Genomic DNA, 19700 nt, shown 5'->3' with positions numbered 1-19700 from the left:
ACAAGATTCTTGTTAATTACGAAGGGTAAATATAGTAACTTTACAGGGGAGAAAGCAAATGTTCAAAGTTACCGGTGCCAGAGAAGGCACACGGATGGCATGTGCCCCTGACAGGTCACAGACACTAACTCAGCATGGCTCTCACGCGCATCAACAAAAGTGCACCCCCCCCCCCCCCCCGAGACTAATCATGAGGAAACATTACCCAAATATCTGGCCTGGGAACTGAAAAAACGACCATGTCTTCAAAACTATTCACCTGGGGCGGCACCTGCGTGGCTTTGTGGTTGAGCATTGAAAAAAAAAGAAAAGAAAAGAAAACAACAACAAACAATGTCTTCATACATAGAGTGGGCAGGTGCAGGGACTTGCTAAATAACGGTGGTTCCGTGTGCCCACCTGTGTCCAAACCTGGCGGTACTGCCCTTGACTGGCCCGGTGCTGAGAAAGTCAGGGTGAGGGGTGCTCCATTCAGCCCTGGGGACTCCAGAGCACACGTATTTGCAATATTGTTAGACGTGACCTCCCAGGGGCCTCCAGGCCCCTCCTGGCCGGCAGCCCCACTATCCATGGATGGGGACCGCCTGCGTGACCTTTGTTTTAAGAGGCTTCTGTGACTTCTGGCCAAGGCTCAGCGAGCTGGGGTGGCTTCCCGGACCAGGGGAGAGCCCCCGGCTGGGTGGACAGGGAAGCCTGTGTGTCTGAACAAGGGGGGGGGGCGGGGGGGGAGAAAGAATCCCGATCACCCTCCACCTGTCCATCCAGAGCCCAGGCGCCTGGCTGTGCGCGCGGGGCAGCCTCAGCTTCCGGCCCTGCAGGCCCCCAGCGAGGCGGCCCCAGGCCGCGGGGACCAGGGCCGGATGGGCCCCCAGGCGGGGGTTTGCTGAGGCTCATCCTCAGGGCCTTCCCAGTCCTGCCCCCAGCAGCCCGCACGCGTAGCTTTCATCCACGAACGTGTATTACGCCGGCAAAGCGAGCAGCTACCCAAGAAAACGCCTCGGGACAGCGGGGACTGAGCGTCCGCCGAGCCCGGAGGGAGGCCGCGGTTCTGGGAAGGGCCCGGGCCGGGAGCGGGGGGCCCGGGGTCGCCGTGGCGCCGCGGGGAGTGGGCGATGGGGCGGGGCGGCGGGGAGGCGGGGTCCGCCCGCGGGTGAACAGTGGGAGTGGGTGGGGCGAGCGGGGCCTGGGTCGGGCGTAGGGTGGGATCCCCACCCGCGGGGCTGCCAAGGGGGCGGATGAGAGGAGCGGCCCTGCCCCCTCCCGAGGGCGGGGGAGGTGGGGGGGGAGGGGAGGTGGGGTGGGGGAGGAAGGGGTGGGGCGGGGGCGTGGCGGCGGGCGGGCGCTCCGCACTCGGGATTGGTCGGGCGCCGGCCCTCGCCCCCGCCTTCGGCCAATCGTCCTGCAGCCACGCTCGGCCGGGGTCAGAGCGCCGCCCGCTCGCAGGGGGTCCCCGTCTTCCCGGTGCCGCTAGTCTCGCCGCCGCTCGCCGCGATCGGACGCGCCCCACTCGCCTCCTTCCCGCGCTCGATCCAGGTGGGCACTGCTCGGCCCAGCCCCGGCCCAGCCCGGGGTCCCGGGTCTCCACCCCGCGCCGGAGTTGCATCATCTGCAGCCGCTCGCGGCGGAGCTGAGCCGGCGACCCCTCCCCGGTCCCCGGGACCTCCCTTCCGCGAGTCCGGACCTCCCTGGAGCCGGGGTTCAGTGCCCACGTGGCCCCGGCCCGGACCCCAGCTCCGCCTGCAGAGGGCGCGGGGCCGCGAGTCTGGGAGCGCCCCGCGGGGACCCGGGGGCGGGGGGGACATTTTGGGGAGATGAGCTGTAATAGTGCTCATCGTTCATCGTTGGTTTTTCGGGTGGGAAATGGCTCCTTCCTGCCGCTGGCAGGGGGTGGGGGTGAAGTTGATGTAGTTGCGCGGGGCCCAGCCCGGGCGCGGTGTCGGGTGGGGGCGGGGCGAGAACGCAAAACTTTTAGCCTCAGGATTGGTCGGGCGTATGTATCCCAAACTGTGTCCCCAAGAGCCCCCCAAGTCCGGTGACCGGCGGTGTCCAGATCTGCTGAGGGGTCGCGGTCTCCCACCTGGAAATTCTCTGTGATTTCCATCCGCGCCCCGGGCCCTAACCCGCCCCCTTGGGGCCGACGGGTGCGCGAGTGCGGATGCCCCTGCGGGCACGGGGACTGTTAGGTGCCCGAAGGAGGGACGCAGGAGGCCGGGATGGTGGGGGATTGCGGATTTATTCCACCCTCCGCACACCAGGTGGCTGAGCCTGGGTGGCTCCAGCCCCTCGGGACCGGAGTCAGCAGCTGTTAAAGGACGTTTGGCGGGCTTTTTCTGGCGGACAGTTCTCTGTGCGCCCCGGAGTGTGGGCGCAGCAAGTGCAATGTGGTCTCAGCAAAGGGAATGTCCGTAGTGAAATGGCCTGAAAAGCCAGTTCCCGGGGGGAGGGGTACCCTTTCAATTACTTGATCAGACCTAACGGTGAGCCCGAAGGGTCTCAGGTGTGAGAGGAGTGGCGGCCGGAAGTGAGCCCGCCTCCCCACCACGCACATGCGTCCCCTCCCCCCCCCCCCCCCGCATCTGCAGCAGCCCCGGGGAGCCAGGCCCTGCAATGCAGGGCAGAGCCTGCGGGTTCAGACCCTTGTTGCCAAGCTGAGTGCCTTTGGGTGCTGCGGACCGGATCGATTTCAATTCATTTCCCATCAGCCCCTTACCTTGCTGGAGGTTGCTCCAGGGTGAGGCAAGTTGCCAAGAAGGAGGTGCCTGTATATGCCGGGGCCCGGTCTCCGTGGGGTTGTGGCCAGTCCCGGGACCCAGCCAGCGCCCACCAGCCAAGGCGCTGCAGGCTGTGAGGTGGGGAGGGAGGTCTCCCACAGGGTTGGGGAGCCTCCTGCAAAATGGAAGAACCACGTCCCCACGCGCCAGGTGCAGGACAGAGGGAAGGAAGGCTCTGTTCCCCTTATCAGCCAGGGCTTGGCCAAATAATACTTCATTGTATGAATATGCCACGTTTTGTACCGCCATTCATTCGTTGACGGCCACTTGCTTTGTCTGCACATTGTGGCTATTGTGCATAGTGCTGTTATGAATGTGGTGTGCAAATATGTTTCCATTTTTTTTGGATAGATGCCTAGGAGTAGAATTGTGGGGTAGTTAACCTTATTTATTTATTTATTTATTTATTTATTTATTTATTTGATAATTGATTTCAGAGAGGAAGGGGGAGAGAGAGAGAGAGAGAGAGAGAGAGAGAGAGAGAGAGAGAAGAGAGAGAAACATCAGCGATGAGAGAGAATCATTGATTGGCTGCCTCCTGCACGCCCCACACTGGGGATGGAGCCTGCAAACCCGGGCATGTGCCCTGACTGGGAATTGAACCGTGACCTCCTGGTTCATACATAGACCGACTCAGCCATGCCGGCCAGGCTAGTTAACCTTTTGAGAAACCACCAAACTGTCCGAGCACTTGGTGCCTGTTGTTGCTGAGCCCCTGAATGTGTGGAGCCACCCAGAGCGGGCGGGCGGGCGGGCGGGCAGCAGTCCCCGGGCCCAGCCGCATCAGAGCAGGCTCTTCTGCAGCGTTTGGGAATGGCCTGAACCGATGACTTTCCTTTCCCATTCCTCTGATAGAGCGAAGCATGTCTTCTGAGACATTCCAAGCAGAAGGGGGGGTGGCAAGGTGCCCCCACCTCTCAGGGACACACTCAGCAAAAGGGAGCCTGGAGCAGGGGCCCGCAGGGGACAAGGACACCAAGGATCACCAGTGGATCCGGCCTGATGCCCCCAGCAGGTGCTCCTGGAAGCTGGGCAGGCCCATCACGGACTCTCCACATCACCACACCGCCTTGTAAGTCCCTGTCCCCGCCTGGAGGGGAGGAGCCGTGTGGACTTGGGGTGTGACCATCCCCCTTGCCCTCACTGTGCGGGTGGTGAGCTGCTGGAATGGGGCGCTGTCTAGATCAGTCCACCAAGGCTCAGAGAGGCCAGGGCCTGTTTGCACTGCAGCCAGCACCCGGGTCAGTGCCCGACACGAGTAGGTGCTGAGCTGAGCTCCCACGTCGCACACTCTGAGGGAGGGCGAGGTGAGGCTCCTGACGCAGGGCCGCCGGCTCACACTGGGGTTGGAGGTGAGTGTTCCTTTTCAGCATTAGGTTCACACCACACCTCCTCCTGAACTCTAAGTCGTAAGCATTGCTCCGGGCCATCACTACTTTTTCGATAGTGACCTCTTTCTGAGGCTGGACAGAGACAGCTGGGTGAATAAACCACAGTTTTTTAAGCCCTCCAATGGGATTTAGATGTAGCCATTATCTCGTTCCGAACAACTACAATAGAAACCATATACATTCATGCTGACAGTCCATCTTTATTAAGCACCTACTGTATGCTGTGCCCTGTTCTAGGTGCACGAGATCTATCCGGCCAAAGGGAAAAAAGACAAAGCCCCCCACCCATTGGGAAACTTAAATTGAGCTCACTAAGTTTTAGGATTATCTTTATTTCCGTAGTATAATCTTTCAGAGTCAAAGACTATGTTTGTTAGATGTTTGATTCTTCTTTTGTTTTTGCTTTTGTGTGTTTTTTTTAAAATATATTTTTATTCATTTCAAAAAGGAAGGGAGAGAGAGAGAGATAGAAACATCAATGATGAGAGAGAACCATTGATCGGCTGCCTCCTGCATGCCCCACACTGGGGACTGAGCCCACAATTGAACAGTGACCTCCTGGTTCATAGGTCGACGCCCAACCACTGAGCCCTGCCCCCTGGGCTTTAGATATTTGATTCTTACTCCGTATAACCTGCTATACCAACGTTCATGGTTATTGATTTTAAGATCAGAACTGGGGGGTGGAGAAAGGGGTGTACTCCTCGGTGGGGCCAATAAATAGGAATGGAAATTTACAAACCCAGAAGCTCGAGCACTAAACATACCTCAGTGCCGGGTGCTTAGGAGGCCAATGGGCCACTGGCCAAACAGGATGAGCCCTCGGTGCCAGAACAAACGAAGCAGTGGGTGAAGGGTGGGGTGTGGCTGCTGGGGGCAGGCAGGGAAGAGACCAGGTTCCTGAGGGTGGGGGACCTCCCTCGGGGTCCCGGGGCGGGAAGGACACTCTTCTCTCCAGGTTGAGAGACAGCATGACACCTGCCCCTCCCTTCCTGGCCTAGTCACCCCTCCCGAAAAGCCCTAAGGGCTAATCCCACCTGGAAGCTGAGCCCTGTGCCCCCTGTCCTAGGTCAGGTACCCGGTTAGAAGGGAGCTGGGCCTGGGCCCAGGTCAGGCGGGAGCTTACCTGCCAGGGGGGACACCAGACCAAGGTCCCCGAGAGGAAACAGCCCTTGGGGTTCCTGACTGGGAGACAGAGGTGACCTGGCTGGGGGAAGGCCCTGGAGCTGGTACTGCATAGGCCGAAGGTGCTGGAAGTGTGGATTTCTGGGAAAGGGGGTTCCAGGTGGTTCCGAGGTGGGTGGGCTTACAACGAGGGCCAGAGTGGAAGCAGCCTAGTCAGTGGAGGGGCCTCAGAATTGGGGGGGCAGGCAGGTCCCTGGCCCGGGTAAGAAATGGGGGTTTTCTAAGAACCGGTGGGGTTGTTCTGGAGGCCTCGGGCTGTCACAGTGCAAACCGTTGAGAGAAGGTGACCCAGGGCCACCCGCGGTCATGCTCTCCCCCGGGCCTGCCCTGATGACCGCAGGCAAGGTTCTCAGGTGACGGAGGCAGGAACCCGGGTTCTCTGCCTGCCCACCCCCTGCCTAGCGGGGGGTGGGCCACAGCCCGCTCTGGCCGCCCCAACCCCGGCTGGGCTGGTGTGACCTTCGCCACCGCCACGTGACGGTACAGGTGTTTACCTCTGTCCGGCCTTGGCTTTAACTGGTTAATGAACCAACCCCGGCGTGGCCCCAAGAACCTGGCCTCCAAAGTGGTCAGGAGCCCTTTGCCCCCAGCCTAGCTCTCCCCTCACCCTGGCACCTGCCTCAGGCCTGGCTGTCCCTTTCAGCTCCTTCCACAGTGGAGGGAGCGGCTGGATGCCAGCTTATCTGCGTGGATGGCAGCAGGTTTTACCAGTCTCAGGGCCCCTGGGGGTTGAACCCACAACCTTTTAAAAAATATGTATAATTTAAAAAAATGGTTTTCAGAGAGGAAGGGAGAGGGAGAGAGAGATAGAAACATCAATGAGAGAGAATCATTGATCGGCTGCCTCTTGCACGCCCCTCACTGGGGTTTAGCCCGTAGCCCAGGCATGTGCCCTGACTGGGAATCGAACCATGACCTCCTGGCTCATAGTTTGATGGTCAGCCACTGCGCCACACCCACACCAGCTGGGCCCCATCGGCAAACCTTTTGATATATGAGACGACACTCCAACCAACTGAGCCACCGGCCAGGGCAGTTCTTTGATGTATTTAGAAGCATGTGCCGGCCTGCCACGGCTGGTATCCTCTGTTTTTCTGAATAATCATGGGCTCTTCTGTTTTAGGGCCAAAGCGCCCAAAATCTTGCCAAATATCCTGAAGAAAATCGGGGATACCCCCATGGTGAGAATCAATAAGATCGGGAAGAACTTCGGCCTGAAGTGCGAGCTCCGTGAGTACCTGCTCCCCCCTCCTGCGCTCGGCCCGGGGGGGGGCTGGGGGGCTGGGGGTGCCGTAGGCTGGCCCGGGTCTTCAGATCCCTGTTGGGGCAGCTCTTCCTCTTGCAAACACTACACCTTTTAGGAGGTGGGAGGTCGTCCTGAGGAAAGAGCAGGGCAAAGGCCTGGGCCCGGGAAAGGACGGCGTGTTTGCTGGGCAGCGAGAGTGGCAGAGATAGGAGAGCCGGGCGGTGGGAGGCGGGGGGTGGAGGGTTTGGGGGCCTGGTCCGGGGTGTGATCCGGGCCCAGTGGCTTCGGGGCATCAAGTTGTCTGGCAGGGGCCACTGGGTATGGCTGGGCCTTACGGGTGTGTGGGGCTCAGGTGAGGCGACCGCTGTGTGCCCAGCAAGCTCCTGTTGGGACTGCGGGCGGGGTCTGACCCAGCCACCCCGTGGGGGCTCCTCGAGGCGCCTCTGTCTCCTTCCCTCGGAGGTGCCACGTGGTCCTCTGCATGGCACTGCCAGCTGTGGGGTGGGTAGGCGTGGAGAGGGGGCCGATGTACGGGACCAGCGAAGACCAGGCCTAGCCCTGCATCGAGATGGATCAGGTAGCGGGGGCGGGGACAGAGAGGGACCCGGGGCCTTCCCGTCTCATGATTCGTCTCCTCCGGCTCCCAGTGGCCAAGTGTGAGTTCTTCAATGCGGGCGGGAGCGTGAAGGACCGCATCAGCCAGCGCATGGTGGAGGAGGCCGAGCGGGCCGGGATCCTGAAGCCCGGGGACACCATCATCGAGCCGACGTCGGGGAACACAGGTGAGCGCTGGGAGGCCCCGGACCCCGGGCTGGGGTGACCCGCGGCTGCTGCGCTGGCCTGGCTGGCGGCCCTTCCCCGCAGTTTGCTCAGCACGAGTGCACGCGAGCAGCTGCATGTCGCGCCACTTCCTCCGACATCTCGCGGTCAGGCCTGCGTCGATGACGTCGGGTGCTCACCTGAGAGTGACAGTCTGCCTTAGATCCCTCCGGCTGCCGTAACAGAAACCTCCGAGGGCGGCTTAGCCAGCACGCCAGCTCCCTCCCGTCCTGGGGGTTGAGGCCGGGTCAGGGGTTTGCAGGGCTGGTTCCTCCTGCGGCCTCTCCTTGGCGTGTGGACGCTGTCTCCCTGCGTCCTCACCCGGCCGCCCCTCTCCACGTGTCTGTGTCCTCCTCTCTTATTCTGGGGTCACTGTCCTACGGATTATGAACCACCCCGTGACCTCACTTAACCTTACTCCCCGCTTCAAAGACCACCTCCAAGCACAGCTACTTTCTGAGGTGATGGGGGTTGGACTTCAGTGTAGGAATTTCCGAGGATACAGTTCAGCCCCTAGCTCTGCCACTTGGCCCCCAAATCCATGCCCTTCTCACATGCAAATCATCCCAGTGGCCCCAACAAATCCGCTCCTTCCAGCAGCATCTCTGCAGGCCCAGGTCTCCTCTCCATCAGGGGTGGGGGCGAGTCCTCCTGGCAGGTTCCTCCAGCTGTGAGTCTGCGAAACCAGGCGGGTCATGTGATTCCAAAATACAGTGGAGGGACAGGCATAGGACAGACTCCCCTGTTGCAAAGGGAGGAACCAGACAGAAGGAGGGGTGCTTGGTCCCCAGCAAGCCTGAAGCCCAGTCGGGCAAATTCCGTCGGGTCTTACGACTCCACAACAATCCTCTTCGGTTCGAACCCCTGCCCTCTGGACAGTGGCCCTGACCCCTTTGTGACCAGGGAGGCCGCCCTGCTGGTCTCTGCCTGCCCCCAGGGCCATCTCCCTTTCCTGGAAGGACCGGGGTGCCCACCCGCAGCCCACAGTGTTTGCTCTTCCTGCTACGGTTCCCGGCCCCACATGGAGCCGTGGGCACCAGCAGAGGCTGAAGGAATTGAGCTTGTGTTTGCGCCCTGGCTTTCCTTCCCTGTGAGCACACGCCCTTTTAGCTCGTCTCCGCATTCTCTCTCCTCCCTGAGGACAGAGGGGGCAGTGTAGGGCTTTGGGGAACCCTTTGGGCCCTCGGGGCTGGTCTCTGGCAGCCCAGACCAGGCTGCGGGTGCCCGGGGCTCACCATGTGCTTCGCAGGGATCGGGCTGGCCCTGGCGGCCGCGGTGAAGGGCTACCGCTGCATCATCGTGATGCCGGAGAAGATGAGCATGGAGAAGGTAGGTCGGTGGGGGCCTGTCCCCCGGGACCCCTCCCCCAGCCCGGGAGGCCCGGCGGGGGGTCAAGGCTCGATGTTGCTCTGCAGGTAGATGTTCTTCGGGCCCTGGGGGCCGAGATCGTGAGGACACCCACCAATGCCAGGTTCGACTCGCCCGAGTCACATGTGGGGGTGGCGTGGAGGCTGAAGAATGAGATCCCCAATTCTCACATCCTGGACCAGGTGAGGCTCGGGGCCTGGGGTGAATGTGCATTCAGAGTGTGGGCCCAGGGGGCGCTCCTGGGGATGTCGGGGGGGTGGTGGTGCCACGTTTGCAGCAGGAATGGGGGCTGCTGAGAGGACTGACAGTGGTGGCTCATGTCCTGGGCTTCTCCCAGCTGGGGAACTCCAGCGTGCGGCCAGCGCCTCCGTTCATCGCACTGGGTGGGCGTGCCCTCGGCTGAGGACCCTGGAGGCCCTCGGAAGGTGTAAAAGCCTTTTTCGCTGGACGCTCTTCTGTCTCACTTATTTCGCTCCTGGGTTATTAATTCAGAAATTCACATCTGAAGAGCTGGGTTTAATGTTTTGGGTCTGCTGAGGCTCCTAAAACTGCCCGATGCCCTGTGCCTGCTGCCATTTCAGGGTCTTTGACTTCCTCTCACCGCCCCTGTGCTCTCTCCGTGCAGTACCGCAACATCAACAACCCCGTGGCTCACTACGACAGCACGGCCGAGGAGATCCTGCAGCAGTGTGACGGTGTGTGCGTCTACCCTAACCCCGCCCCATCCTCATTGCCGCTCTCCCTGGTTGCCTGGGAGTGTACAAGTCACTTCCCCACTCTTTGGTAAACTCCTATTCATCCTTCAAAACCCAGATCAAACGCCCCCTCTCTGAAGTGCTATGCAGAGCATCTCTCTAGAGCGGTTTCTGCTTCTGTTGTGCTCTCTTGGGCAATATCAGGCAGTCTTGTTTGTCTGCCCAGCTGCACAAGCTCCTGAGTGCAGGCAGTGAGTATGTCCTTGGCTGGGCGGGGCTCACAGCTGGGACTTCACGTTGCTGAAGGGCACTAGGCATCAAGCCCTGACTTGGGCCTTGAATTCCACGTTCAGGTTTTCCCATCTCCGAGCTCGGGTGGTAATGCCAATGACTAGCTTACTCTATACAGACGTGAGGCTCCCTGGAACATTTCCACGTAACTGGTGCCAAGGCCCATGGGGTTGTGATGTCTCCTGAAGGGCTGTTTCCCTACGAGATATGAGGGGATTCTGCCAGGTGGTTGGATCCAGGCATTGGCTCACCAAAGTTTTATGTGTGAGAATTCTCTCATTTGGCATAAACAGCCCTCCGCCTTGGCATGGGGGCCCGCGTGGACTTGTCTGCAGGATGCCTGGGCTGGCGCTCAGCAGCGAGAGAGCCCAGATGAGTTCTGAACCAAGCCCGAGTGATTTATTCTATTTCCTGCATAATTTAGTTACCTTTTTGTCATCGTCCAAAAGCAAACAGCATAAGAAAGTGCATCATGCCTGGCCGGTGTGCCTCAGTGGTTGAGCGTTGACCTGTGAACCAGGAGATCTCAGTTCGGTTCCCGATCAGGGCACATGCCAGGGTTGTGGGCTCAATCCCCAGTGTGGGGCGTGCAGGAGCAGTCAATCAATGATTCTCTCTCATCATTGATGTTTCTATCTCTCTCTCCTGTGGAGAGCGGCTGCAGTGTTTGGACAGGTTCAAGCCTCGGACTAATGAGAGGGCACAGTCCTCTCATGGGCACGTGCAAGTCCCAGCTTGGAGGGCAGAGCCTCCCAGCACAGTTACAGCCAACAGCTATAGCTGTAAGCTTGAACCTATGGTCCAAACACGTGGCCCCACGTGTCTGAGTGATGTGGGCTTGATAGAGTTCAGGTGCATGTAATTGAGTAGGATCGAAACCCTCGAGAATGTGGTAAACATCTTGACCACGCCCTTCCTTTGCCTCGTGGAATCTGGCTGTAAAATAAAGACATGGCTTGTCCATGGCGCTTTCGCTGGCTCTCCATCAGAGAGAACAGCGTCCCACCCAGACCCAGCTTTCATTCTCTTGTCTGTCTTTTCTCAATCCTTCACCGCCCCCTCTCAGGCTCACCGAACCTGGCTGAGCTGGTGCGGCACATAAGGCGCTCAACGTGGGGCTGAGTATGCCATGGCTGTGCCAGCTCGCCACACTCTCCCTCTCTCTTCCTCTCTGAAATCAATAAAAGTATATTTAAAAAAAAAAAAAAGTGCATCATGAGGAGCCTCCCTGCGCCCCGTCCCCCGCAGGCAGCCTCTGCATCTGTCCTTCCTGCACCTCCTCACGGGCCTTACACCAAATAGATTCCATGGCCGAGACTTAAATGAAGCTGGCTGGCCCCTGTGGCCCAGTGATGAATGCTTCTTAAGGATAAAGGACTGTGAGGAGAGCCCATGGGAATTGAAGTTTGACTTTTTTTTATCTTTTTTTTTTAAAAAAATACCAAGTCAGTCAAATGTGGTTGTGTGGAGGGAGACAATGTTAATCAGCTTAACAATAACCCACAAGGGTTTGACCTTTTTTTTTCTTTTTTTAATATATTTTGATTTTTTACAGAGAGGAAGGGAGAGGGATAGAGAGCTAGAAACATCGATGAGAGAGAAACATCAACCAGCTGCCTCCTGCACACCCCCTACCCCCGGGGATGTGCCCGCAACCAATGTACATGCCCTTGACTGGAATCGAACCTGGGACCTTTCAGTCCGCAGGCCGATGCTCTATCCACTGAGCCAAACCGGTTTCGGCAAGGGTTTGATGACCTGCCTTCATCTTGGTCGAGTGGGTTTTCACTTATTAGAATGTTCTTCCTGATTCGGCTTCTCCCCTGCAGGGAAGCTGGACATGCTGGTGGCTTCAGCTGGCACGGGTGGCACCATCACAGGCATCGCCAGGAAGCTGAAGGAGAAGTGTCCTGGGTGCAAAGTGAGTGCCCAGGTGGCCAGGGGGGTTGCGGGCCCCGCCCGGGAGCAAGGAATCCAGCGACCAAATGACGGGGGGTGGGAGTCCATTTGGGTGGCCCCCAAGGATCACTATGAATCTTTAAGCTTTTAGGTTCAGGTCCTGCACCTGCCCCGTCTGGGGCTCTGAGAGGGAGGGCACTGGATTTGGAGTTGAGGGGCCTGGGGTGGGGCTCCTAGAAATACCTGGCGGGTGGTGCTGAGCCCACTTCCTCCCTCTGCCCAGGAAGAGGTCAGCGCCCAGCACTGCTCCTTGTTCTCCAGGCCCCACTGCCCCCCAGGGCGTGTGCCAGGCTGTCCTGGGACGTTCTGTGCGGGGGAACTGCCCGGAACCACTTCCCCAGCTGCCCCTGAGTGGCAATCACTCTGGCTCCCAGGTCTCTGGGTTTCCAGTCTTGCCCCGGAGCCGGGAACAAGACCTGCATCCCCCGGGCAGATCACTAACAGGTGCCCATTAGGGGTGGTCTTGGCCCCGATGATAGCCGGGAACATCCACATGAGACTTGCTGGGCACGAGCCCTAACGGTCTCCCCGCTGTAGATCATTGGGGTGGATCCCGAAGGCTCCATCCTTGCTGAGCCTGAGGAGCTGAACCGGACGGAGCTGACGGCTTATGAGGTGGAAGGGATTGGCTATGACTTCATCCCCACGGTGCTGGACCGGACGGTAGGTGGGGCTGCAGTGTTCGCGTCCAGTCCTCGGGGCTCGCCCTTGAACCAGCTTGCACGTCTGCATGGCTGGCTGACCCTCGGCGCTCGGCCTGGCTTTCCTGTGGGGGCAGGAGGAGAAACACAACCCTATACAAGCAGGTAGAGGAAGGGTAGAGTCCAAGGTCAGGACCAGGTGGCACGCTGCACCATGTCCAAGTAGTGACATGAACCCACTGGGCAAAGACGCCCAGGTCGTCAGCTCTGGCCGTGCGCACAGATCCGGCCCCTGCAGAGGCGGGAGCTCTGGCGGGTTGAGTAGGGGAAACGTAAGAGGTAAGGACCCCAGAACAGACTCCGAAGGACCCACAAGGGGCTTCGTTCTGAGGGACGCAGAGTCCAGCCACGGGACACACGGCTGGGCCGCGGGAGCCGGCGGGCAGTTTAATAGCCACGTGCACATGTGTTGGACCAGGGAGAGGTAGAAAGTTCCAGGTCTGTAGACGTGAGTCTCAGAACCCCGGAGCAGGGGCCGGGCTGTGCCCGTTGAGGGTCACAGCTTCCTGGACGGAGGGCACCGTGAGGTTGTGAGCACAGATGTGGGGCCCCCACCCCCACTGCACACCTGCCCGAGCGCCTCCTGGAGCCGGCAGTCTGGTCCTGCCCGCAGGTGGTGGACAAGTGGTTCAAGTGCAACGATGAGGAGTCCTTTGCCTTTGCCCGCATGCTGATTGCGCAGGAGGGACTGCTGTGCGGTGAGTGGCGGCCGGGGTGCAGAGGACACAGGGGCGCTTGCCTTCTGCCGGCTTCCAGTCCAGATCTGTAAAGGCTCCCTCATCCTGGGGCTGCATGGCGGCTTCCCCGGTGCCGTCCGTCCACGCCAACCCCTAGGAGGTCGGCTGGCCTGTCCTCAGATCGGCGGTCGGTCACTCCACAGGCGGGATCAGAGTGCCCCTTCACCGTGTGGCCAGAGGTCTGGGTCAATGTCCTGGGGCCCTGGGGTCCCTGCAGCGCATGCTTTGTCTCCTGTTTAACCGCCGGAGCGTGGGGCGTGGCAGGAGGTCCTGGAAAAGGCCTGGGGAGCCGAGAGCTTGACGGAAAGAGGAAGCAGCTGTTGGTTTCGCACTCCACAGTCACCAGTGCGGGCGGGGTGGCCGCCGAGAGGAGGCGGGCAGCACTGTGATTGGTGTATATGTTTTGGGGCCAGAATGTCCCACCTGGCTTTTTCAATCAAGACCAGCATTGTCCTTGGGTGGGGGGAGGACTCCCCATCAATGGGGGTCCAAAGCAGGGCAGGATGCTGGGAGAGGCCGGAGGGTGTCCATCTCCAGAGCTTCGTGGCGAGGAGATGGGACCTGGGTCTGACGCCGGCGCTCTCGGCAGGTGGCAGCTCCGGCAGCGCCATGTCGGTGGCCGTGAAGGCGGCCCAGGAGCTGCGGGAGGGCCAGCGCTGCGTGGTGATTCTGCCCGACTCTGTCCGCAACTACATGTAAGAAGCCTCCGTCCTCCTCCCGCTTGCAGGCCTGTCCCTCCCTGGCACCTCCTTGGGGACGCTGTGGCTGCTCCACTGGATCTCCCCCGAGACCTGACAGTAGGGATTCGGGGTGGGGCCAGGGCCCTGCAAGCTCTGCACCCCCCTCTCAAGCGCATCTTGCTCACAGGGGCGCAGGGTCATCTGCTCCCCACTACGTGGGTCCTCAAGCCACCTTTATATTTATTTATTTTATTTTATTTTTCTTCTCCTTTTCCACTCTTTGAGTAGAGCGTCATCTCTGCCGCATCCTCCACCTTGCCTTCTGGCCTATTGGAGGATGCAACATGTCGCTTTATTTTTATTTCTTTAAACTTGTTGGGGTGACATTGGTTAATAGGATCATATGGGCTTCAAGTGCACATTTCTATGATGCATGATTTGTATATTGCATTTTGTGTCCACCACCCAAAGTCAAATCATCTTCCATCACCATATACACTGAGTGGCCAGATTATTATGATCTCTGAACGCATAATAATCTGGCCACTCGTGTGTGTGTGTGTGTGTGTGTGTGTGTGTGTGTGTGTGTGTGTGTGTATTAGAGGCCCGGTGCATGAACTCGTGCATGGGTGGGGTCCAGCCAGCCTGGCCAGGGGGAGGGGACATGGGCGATTGGCTGGCCTGCCTGCTGGTTGAGGGGACAATTTCATATTAGCCTTTTATTATATAGGATATACACTGAGTGGCCAGATTATTATGCGTTCAGAGATCATCATAATCTGGCCACTCAGTGTATATGGCTGCCCCTACCCTTTACAACCCCCTCCCCTTTCAGTCCACCTTTTTAGAGCAGGTCCCTGGCAGCCCCCAAGGCCTGGTCTGGAGGCTCTGACCCAAGTAGATCCGGCTCCCCTGCTCCCTCTGGCAGAGCAGAAGTGAGGAGGGGTGGGGGGAGGCGCCCAGGGAGCACGAGGGGGCCGATGGCAAAGGTTCCAGGACAGAACCGTCTGTGCTGTGAGCTCCTCCTCCCTGGTAGACCAGATGCCCCCTGGACATGAAATTCCCACGGGCTCTCTGCAGTCCGGTTCCCAGGCCTCTTCCTGGAGCTCCAGCCAGCCACGTGGGGCTCTCCCCTGGACCGGTGGGGTCTGGGAGGGGTCCTGGGCTTTCTGTGGGAACTGTGCCCCTTGGTGTGGGCAGAGACGGTGGTGAGACTCTGCCAGGCCCTGCTGACCTCCTGACTCCTGCAGGTCCAAGTTCCTGAGTGACAGGTGGATGCTGCAGAAGGGCTTCCTGCAGGAGGAGGGCCTCACAGTGAAGAAGCCCTGGTGAGGACATCTCTGAGCAGGGCCACACCCAGAGCCCCAGTGGCTGCAGAGCGCAGGTCCCTGGGACCTGGGTGCCTGTGCTCTGTCCCACGCCTGGCTGGTCATCCCCACGGTCTCCCTGTGTGATGTTGTCCTTGACTCCCACCTGCCGGCCCTCAGCCCTCCCTGCCCTGCCCTCTTCCCTCAGGTGGTGGCACCTCCAAGTCCAGGAGCTGAGCCTGTCCACTCCACTGACAGTGCTGCCCACGGTCACCTGCAAGCACACCATCGAGATCCTCCGGGAGAAGGGCTTCGACCAGGTGCCCGTGGTCGATGAATCGGGGTCAGTCTCAGCCACACCCCAGGACAGGGCGGCTGGCTGACCTTAGTCCCTGCATAGGGATGTCCATTGGACATGTTCCTGAGCACTGGCTGGGTGGGGGGTGGCCGTGTTAACCCGTGTCCCACCACTGCACTGAGACGTCTCATAGTCCCATGACTGACACTTGTCAGATGGAAATACCCAAAGGACTCAATGGCTTACTGTCTGCCACTGGATGGGCAGGTCCAGGGCAGGGCATCTGATCACTGTCTTCCTGCCACGTGTGGGCACTCGGCAGGTATCTGTTGAATTCTAAGAGGAATTCTGCATTCTGGTGCAGAGGGAGGACGGCTGTGGGCGGGTCCTGCTGTCTCAGGGAGGGCCCTGCATTGACCCTCCCCCCACACCCCTCAGAGTGATCCTGGGGATGGTGACTCTGGGGAACATGCTGTCATGCCTGCTCGCTGGGAAGGTGCAGCCATCAGACCAAGTTGACAAAGTCATCTACAAGCAGTTCAAGCAGGTATGAGCTCCCATTCACTGGGGCCGTGGGTGCCACGACCCACTTCTGTCCATGGAGGCGGGGCACAGCACTTCCTGGGCAAGGGGGCCAGGTCCCCGACCCTCTGCACTGCTCCCGTGCCAGCTGGGCCAGTGCTGGCTGCCCCTCCTCGAACCTATACATCTGAGAATTCGCCCCAGCTTTGCAGGGAAGCCGGTGGGGAAAGGCCCATTGGTGAGGGCTGAACACGCCCGCTGTATTTTGGCCACGCCTGGGGGTCGGTTTCATAACATTGGGCCCTCATTTCCCCCGTGAAGCATTCGTTTGAGAACACCTGGCACACACAGTGATTTAATAAATAGAATGTCCTGGGAGAAGCCCGCTTCTGAGACAGTGTTGGCCACCCTGACAGGTTGGGCAGAGCTGACTGGACCCTGCTCTCTGTGTCCCTGAGGGCAGTGCCATCGGGCGCCCCCTCTCCCTGGTCCCCATTTCTTTATTATATTGATTTTTTACAGAGAGGAAGGGAGAGGGAGAGAGAGCTAGAAACATCAATGAGAGAGAAAACATCAATCAGCTGCCTCCTGCATGCCCCCCACTGGGGATGTGCCCGCAACCAAGGTACATGCCCTTGACCGGAATTGAACCCGGGACCCCTGAGTCCGCAGACCGACGCTCTATCCACTGAGCCAAACCGGTTAGGGCTCTGGTCCCCATTTCACACCTGCCTTCTCCAGCCTCCCAATGAGTGGGACTGAGATTGAGCCCAAACCTAGGAGATAACTTGACCTTCCTTACCCCTCCCCCCCCCCCCCCCCCCCCACACACACACACACACACACACAGCTGACATGTCACTGGAATCCGTATATTTGTGCCATTTCATCCCCAATGCCGTCACCTGTCATGTGGTTCCTGCAGGCCCTCTCCCCTCCCCACCCCCCCTCCACCCCCGTAACAAGGAGACCCCAGGAGAACATGCTGTCCAAACAGTTGAGGTTCCATTGCGCTCCTCTCCGCCGAGGGCCTGGCCGGGCTGCCCTGGAGAGCGCTGACTGCGGCCTCTCTTCCAGATCCGCCTGACGGACCCGCTGGGCATGCTCTCACGCATCCTGGAGACGGACCACTTCGCCCTGGTGGTCCACGAGCAGATCCAGTGTAAGTGGGGCTGGGGAGCCCTGAGGGCATGGCCACTGAGGCCCGGCCCCAGGCCAGGCTGCCGAGTGCCTGTGGGGCCGCGAGGTCCTGGTGCCTCACGGGCTTCTGGAGTCAGTGGTGATGACCTTCAGCCATCCTCAGCCTTGGGCACGGTTCTTAGAGGAACCCCTCTGTGGGTGCCCACAAGGTTAAGGGTCGTAATCAGAATTGGGAGTGCCCTGGAGCCTGCCCCCCACCCAGCTGAGGGCCGTCTCGGGGCCTGGGTGGCCAAGCCTAACCCCTCTCCCGTCCTTGGCTCCACAGCACGGGACCAGGCCTTGGCAGGAGTGGTGGGGGGGCCTGCAGGTATGTACGCCCGCTGTCCGGGGTTCCAGACCCCAAAGCTTGGGTGGGAGGGTTCTCCCTCACCTCACATTTACTCGTACATGAACACGCCCCAGAACGAGTCCCAATTTCAGGGTCCATAAAGGAAGCGTCCTTGGGCACAGCACGCCCGATACCGTGTCCACTGCTGCCTCCGTGCTGTTGGCAGAACTGCGGGGTCATAGCGGACTCTGACCCTTGGCAAAGGTGGCCAGCTCCACTGTGCTTGAGGCTCCGAGGTTCTGGGGGGCCAGGCTGCAGAGGCTGCACAGACCACCCTCCCCTGCAGGGGACACACTTCTCCAAAGTGCCACTGTGCCTCCAAGTCCCTGAAATGTGGGGAGCTGGTCTCCTCTCTGCTCCCCGTGTTTTTTCCTGAGGTGCTCAAATAGGCCAGCAGGGTGCCTGGCTCCTCTGTCCCGCTGCACCCCCACCCTAGGGACAGATGGCCACAAAGTTGCTGGGATGGGGTCTGGCGGGATGACCTGGGCACTTCTCACCCCCTCCTCAGCTCCACCTGGCTCTCTGTGCTTCGTGATGACCGTGTCAAGGGTCTCCAGAGAAACAGAACCAGTGGGATGTGTGTAGAGAGAGAGATTTGTTACCAGGACTGGCTCACATGACTAGTTTGGCAAGTCCCATGATCTGCAGGGGCAGTGGGCAGACTCGAAACCCAGGAGAAGCCAATGTTTCAGTTCAAGTCCTAAGGCTGGAAAAGTCCCCTCTTACATGGGGAGCCTTTTTTTCCTATTCAGGTCTTCCCCTCGTTAGATGAGGCCCACCACTCACACCAGAGGGCAATCTGCTTTGCTCAGTCTACCAGTTCAAAGGATGATCTCATCTAGAAACACCCAGAATAGCGTTTGACCAAATCTGGGCATTCCCCGGGCCAGTCAAGTCGAACCACCTCAACATCCTCACTGCTCTTAGCGGGGCCGGGGCCAGCATTTGTTCTAAGCCCCAGAGAAAAGCATGGATTTGAAGATAATCACAGGCCAGAGATGTGAGCTGATGTAGCTTGTGGGTGTGCTTGGTGTTGGAATTTCATGCCAAGACTTGAACATTGGGCACCCAGACAGACCACAGTCGTGTGGCCAGTGGGCGTGGCTTGGCGAGGTGAGCACCTTGCTCTCTGCAGCTTCGCCCAGATGGCTGTTAGCAGAAGGCATCTGTTGGTGGGCTTCCGTGGGTGCTGCCTGGGTTCCCACAATACACAGGTGCCTGTAGGCACTGGGGCAGGCTCGGCTGGTCCCCCAGGGCCACACTTTGTGGTTGAGCCTCTGACAGTGTCTGGGAATAGGGGCAGCTCCATGTGGAGGTGCCTTTAACCTACTGCCTTAATTCCCTCCTCAGACCACAGCCCTGGGAAGTCCAGCAAGAGGCAGATGGTGTTCGGGGTCGTCACCGCCATTGACCTGCTGAACTTTGTGGCTGCCCGGGAGCGGGACCAGAAGACAAAGTCAGCAAGTGCCTTGGAATCCAGAGTAGCCCAGCTCTGACCCTGCACATGCTGCCTGCTCTTTTGCTCCCACACACTAAACAACAAGCCTGTGTGCCTTTTAACTGCCCAGTGCTGGGCACTGCCCCATTGCTATGGGCTGCTAGCAATGAGCAGGTTTAGGGCACTTAGCCCAAGGGCAGCGTAAATGTTAGTCTCCCTTTTATTAACACCTGACACTTGGATGAATCTATGGTTTATTAAAATGTGCTTTTCTTTTTAACTTTCTCTTGAAAAATGTTTCAACAAGGAAATCTTATTAAAAGGGAACTCAGCCAGGTGGATGAACCCATGCATGATGGGGGCAGAGTGGGCTGGAAGCAGAAGGAAGTGCCTTTTCCAGAGGAGAATCCAGATGGGGAGCAGCAGCAGGGGCTCAGGAAGTAAGGATCATTCAGTGACCCCCACACAGCAGCGCTGTCTGTGTGGGAATGGGCTGGTTAGAGTGGCTTGAGTATTTGGGTTTTTAATTGAGGTGAAATCCACATACCTAAAATGAACAAATTTTAAATGTACAATTCAGTGGCATTTATTACATCTACCTCTGCCAAGTTCAAAGCATTTCCATCACCCCCAGAAGCAGTCATTCCCCTCTCCCCCTTCCCGCCTGGCAACACTAATCTGCTTTGTCTCCATGTGGTTTACCTATTTGGGATATTTCAGATAAACGGATCATACAATCTGGCCTTTTGTGTCTGGCTTATTTC

At 59.1% G+C, this 19700-nt stretch overlaps 1 protein-coding gene across 2 annotated transcripts; it reads left to right on the top strand.

Annotated features, from left to right (window-relative positions):
- The first annotated feature begins 1362 nt into the window (after positions 1-1362).
- LOC307095937 (cystathionine beta-synthase) lies at positions 1363-19673 on the top strand. Of its 2 annotated transcripts, XM_079765557.1 has the most exons (17): positions 1363-1533; positions 3627-3843; positions 6471-6577; positions 7241-7375; positions 8662-8745; positions 8832-8962; positions 9406-9475; positions 11596-11687; positions 12263-12388; positions 13040-13124; positions 13753-13858; positions 15094-15171; positions 15359-15493; positions 15887-15995; positions 17048-17132; positions 17436-17477; positions 18849-19673. In XM_079765557.1, the coding sequence occupies exons 2-17, from the start codon at positions 3635-3637 to the stop codon at positions 18992-18994; spliced, it is 1740 nt and encodes a 579-aa protein (XP_079621683.1). In that variant the 5' UTR covers positions 1363-1533; positions 3627-3634; the 3' UTR covers positions 18995-19673. The 2 variants fall into 2 exon arrangements, with proteins under 2 accessions (XP_079621683.1, XP_079621684.1); XM_079765558.1 differs by lacking the exon at positions 17436-17477 and having other exon boundaries at positions 1366-1533.
- Positions 19674-19700: the final 27 nt, after the last annotated feature.

The sequence above is a fragment of the Cnephaeus nilssonii genome (genome assembly GCF_951640355.1).
Source record: "Cnephaeus nilssonii genome assembly, chromosome: 3".
Lineage (NCBI taxonomy): Eukaryota > Metazoa > Chordata > Mammalia > Chiroptera > Vespertilionidae > Cnephaeus > Cnephaeus nilssonii.
This window is presented reverse-complemented; position numbering and strand designations above follow the sequence as displayed.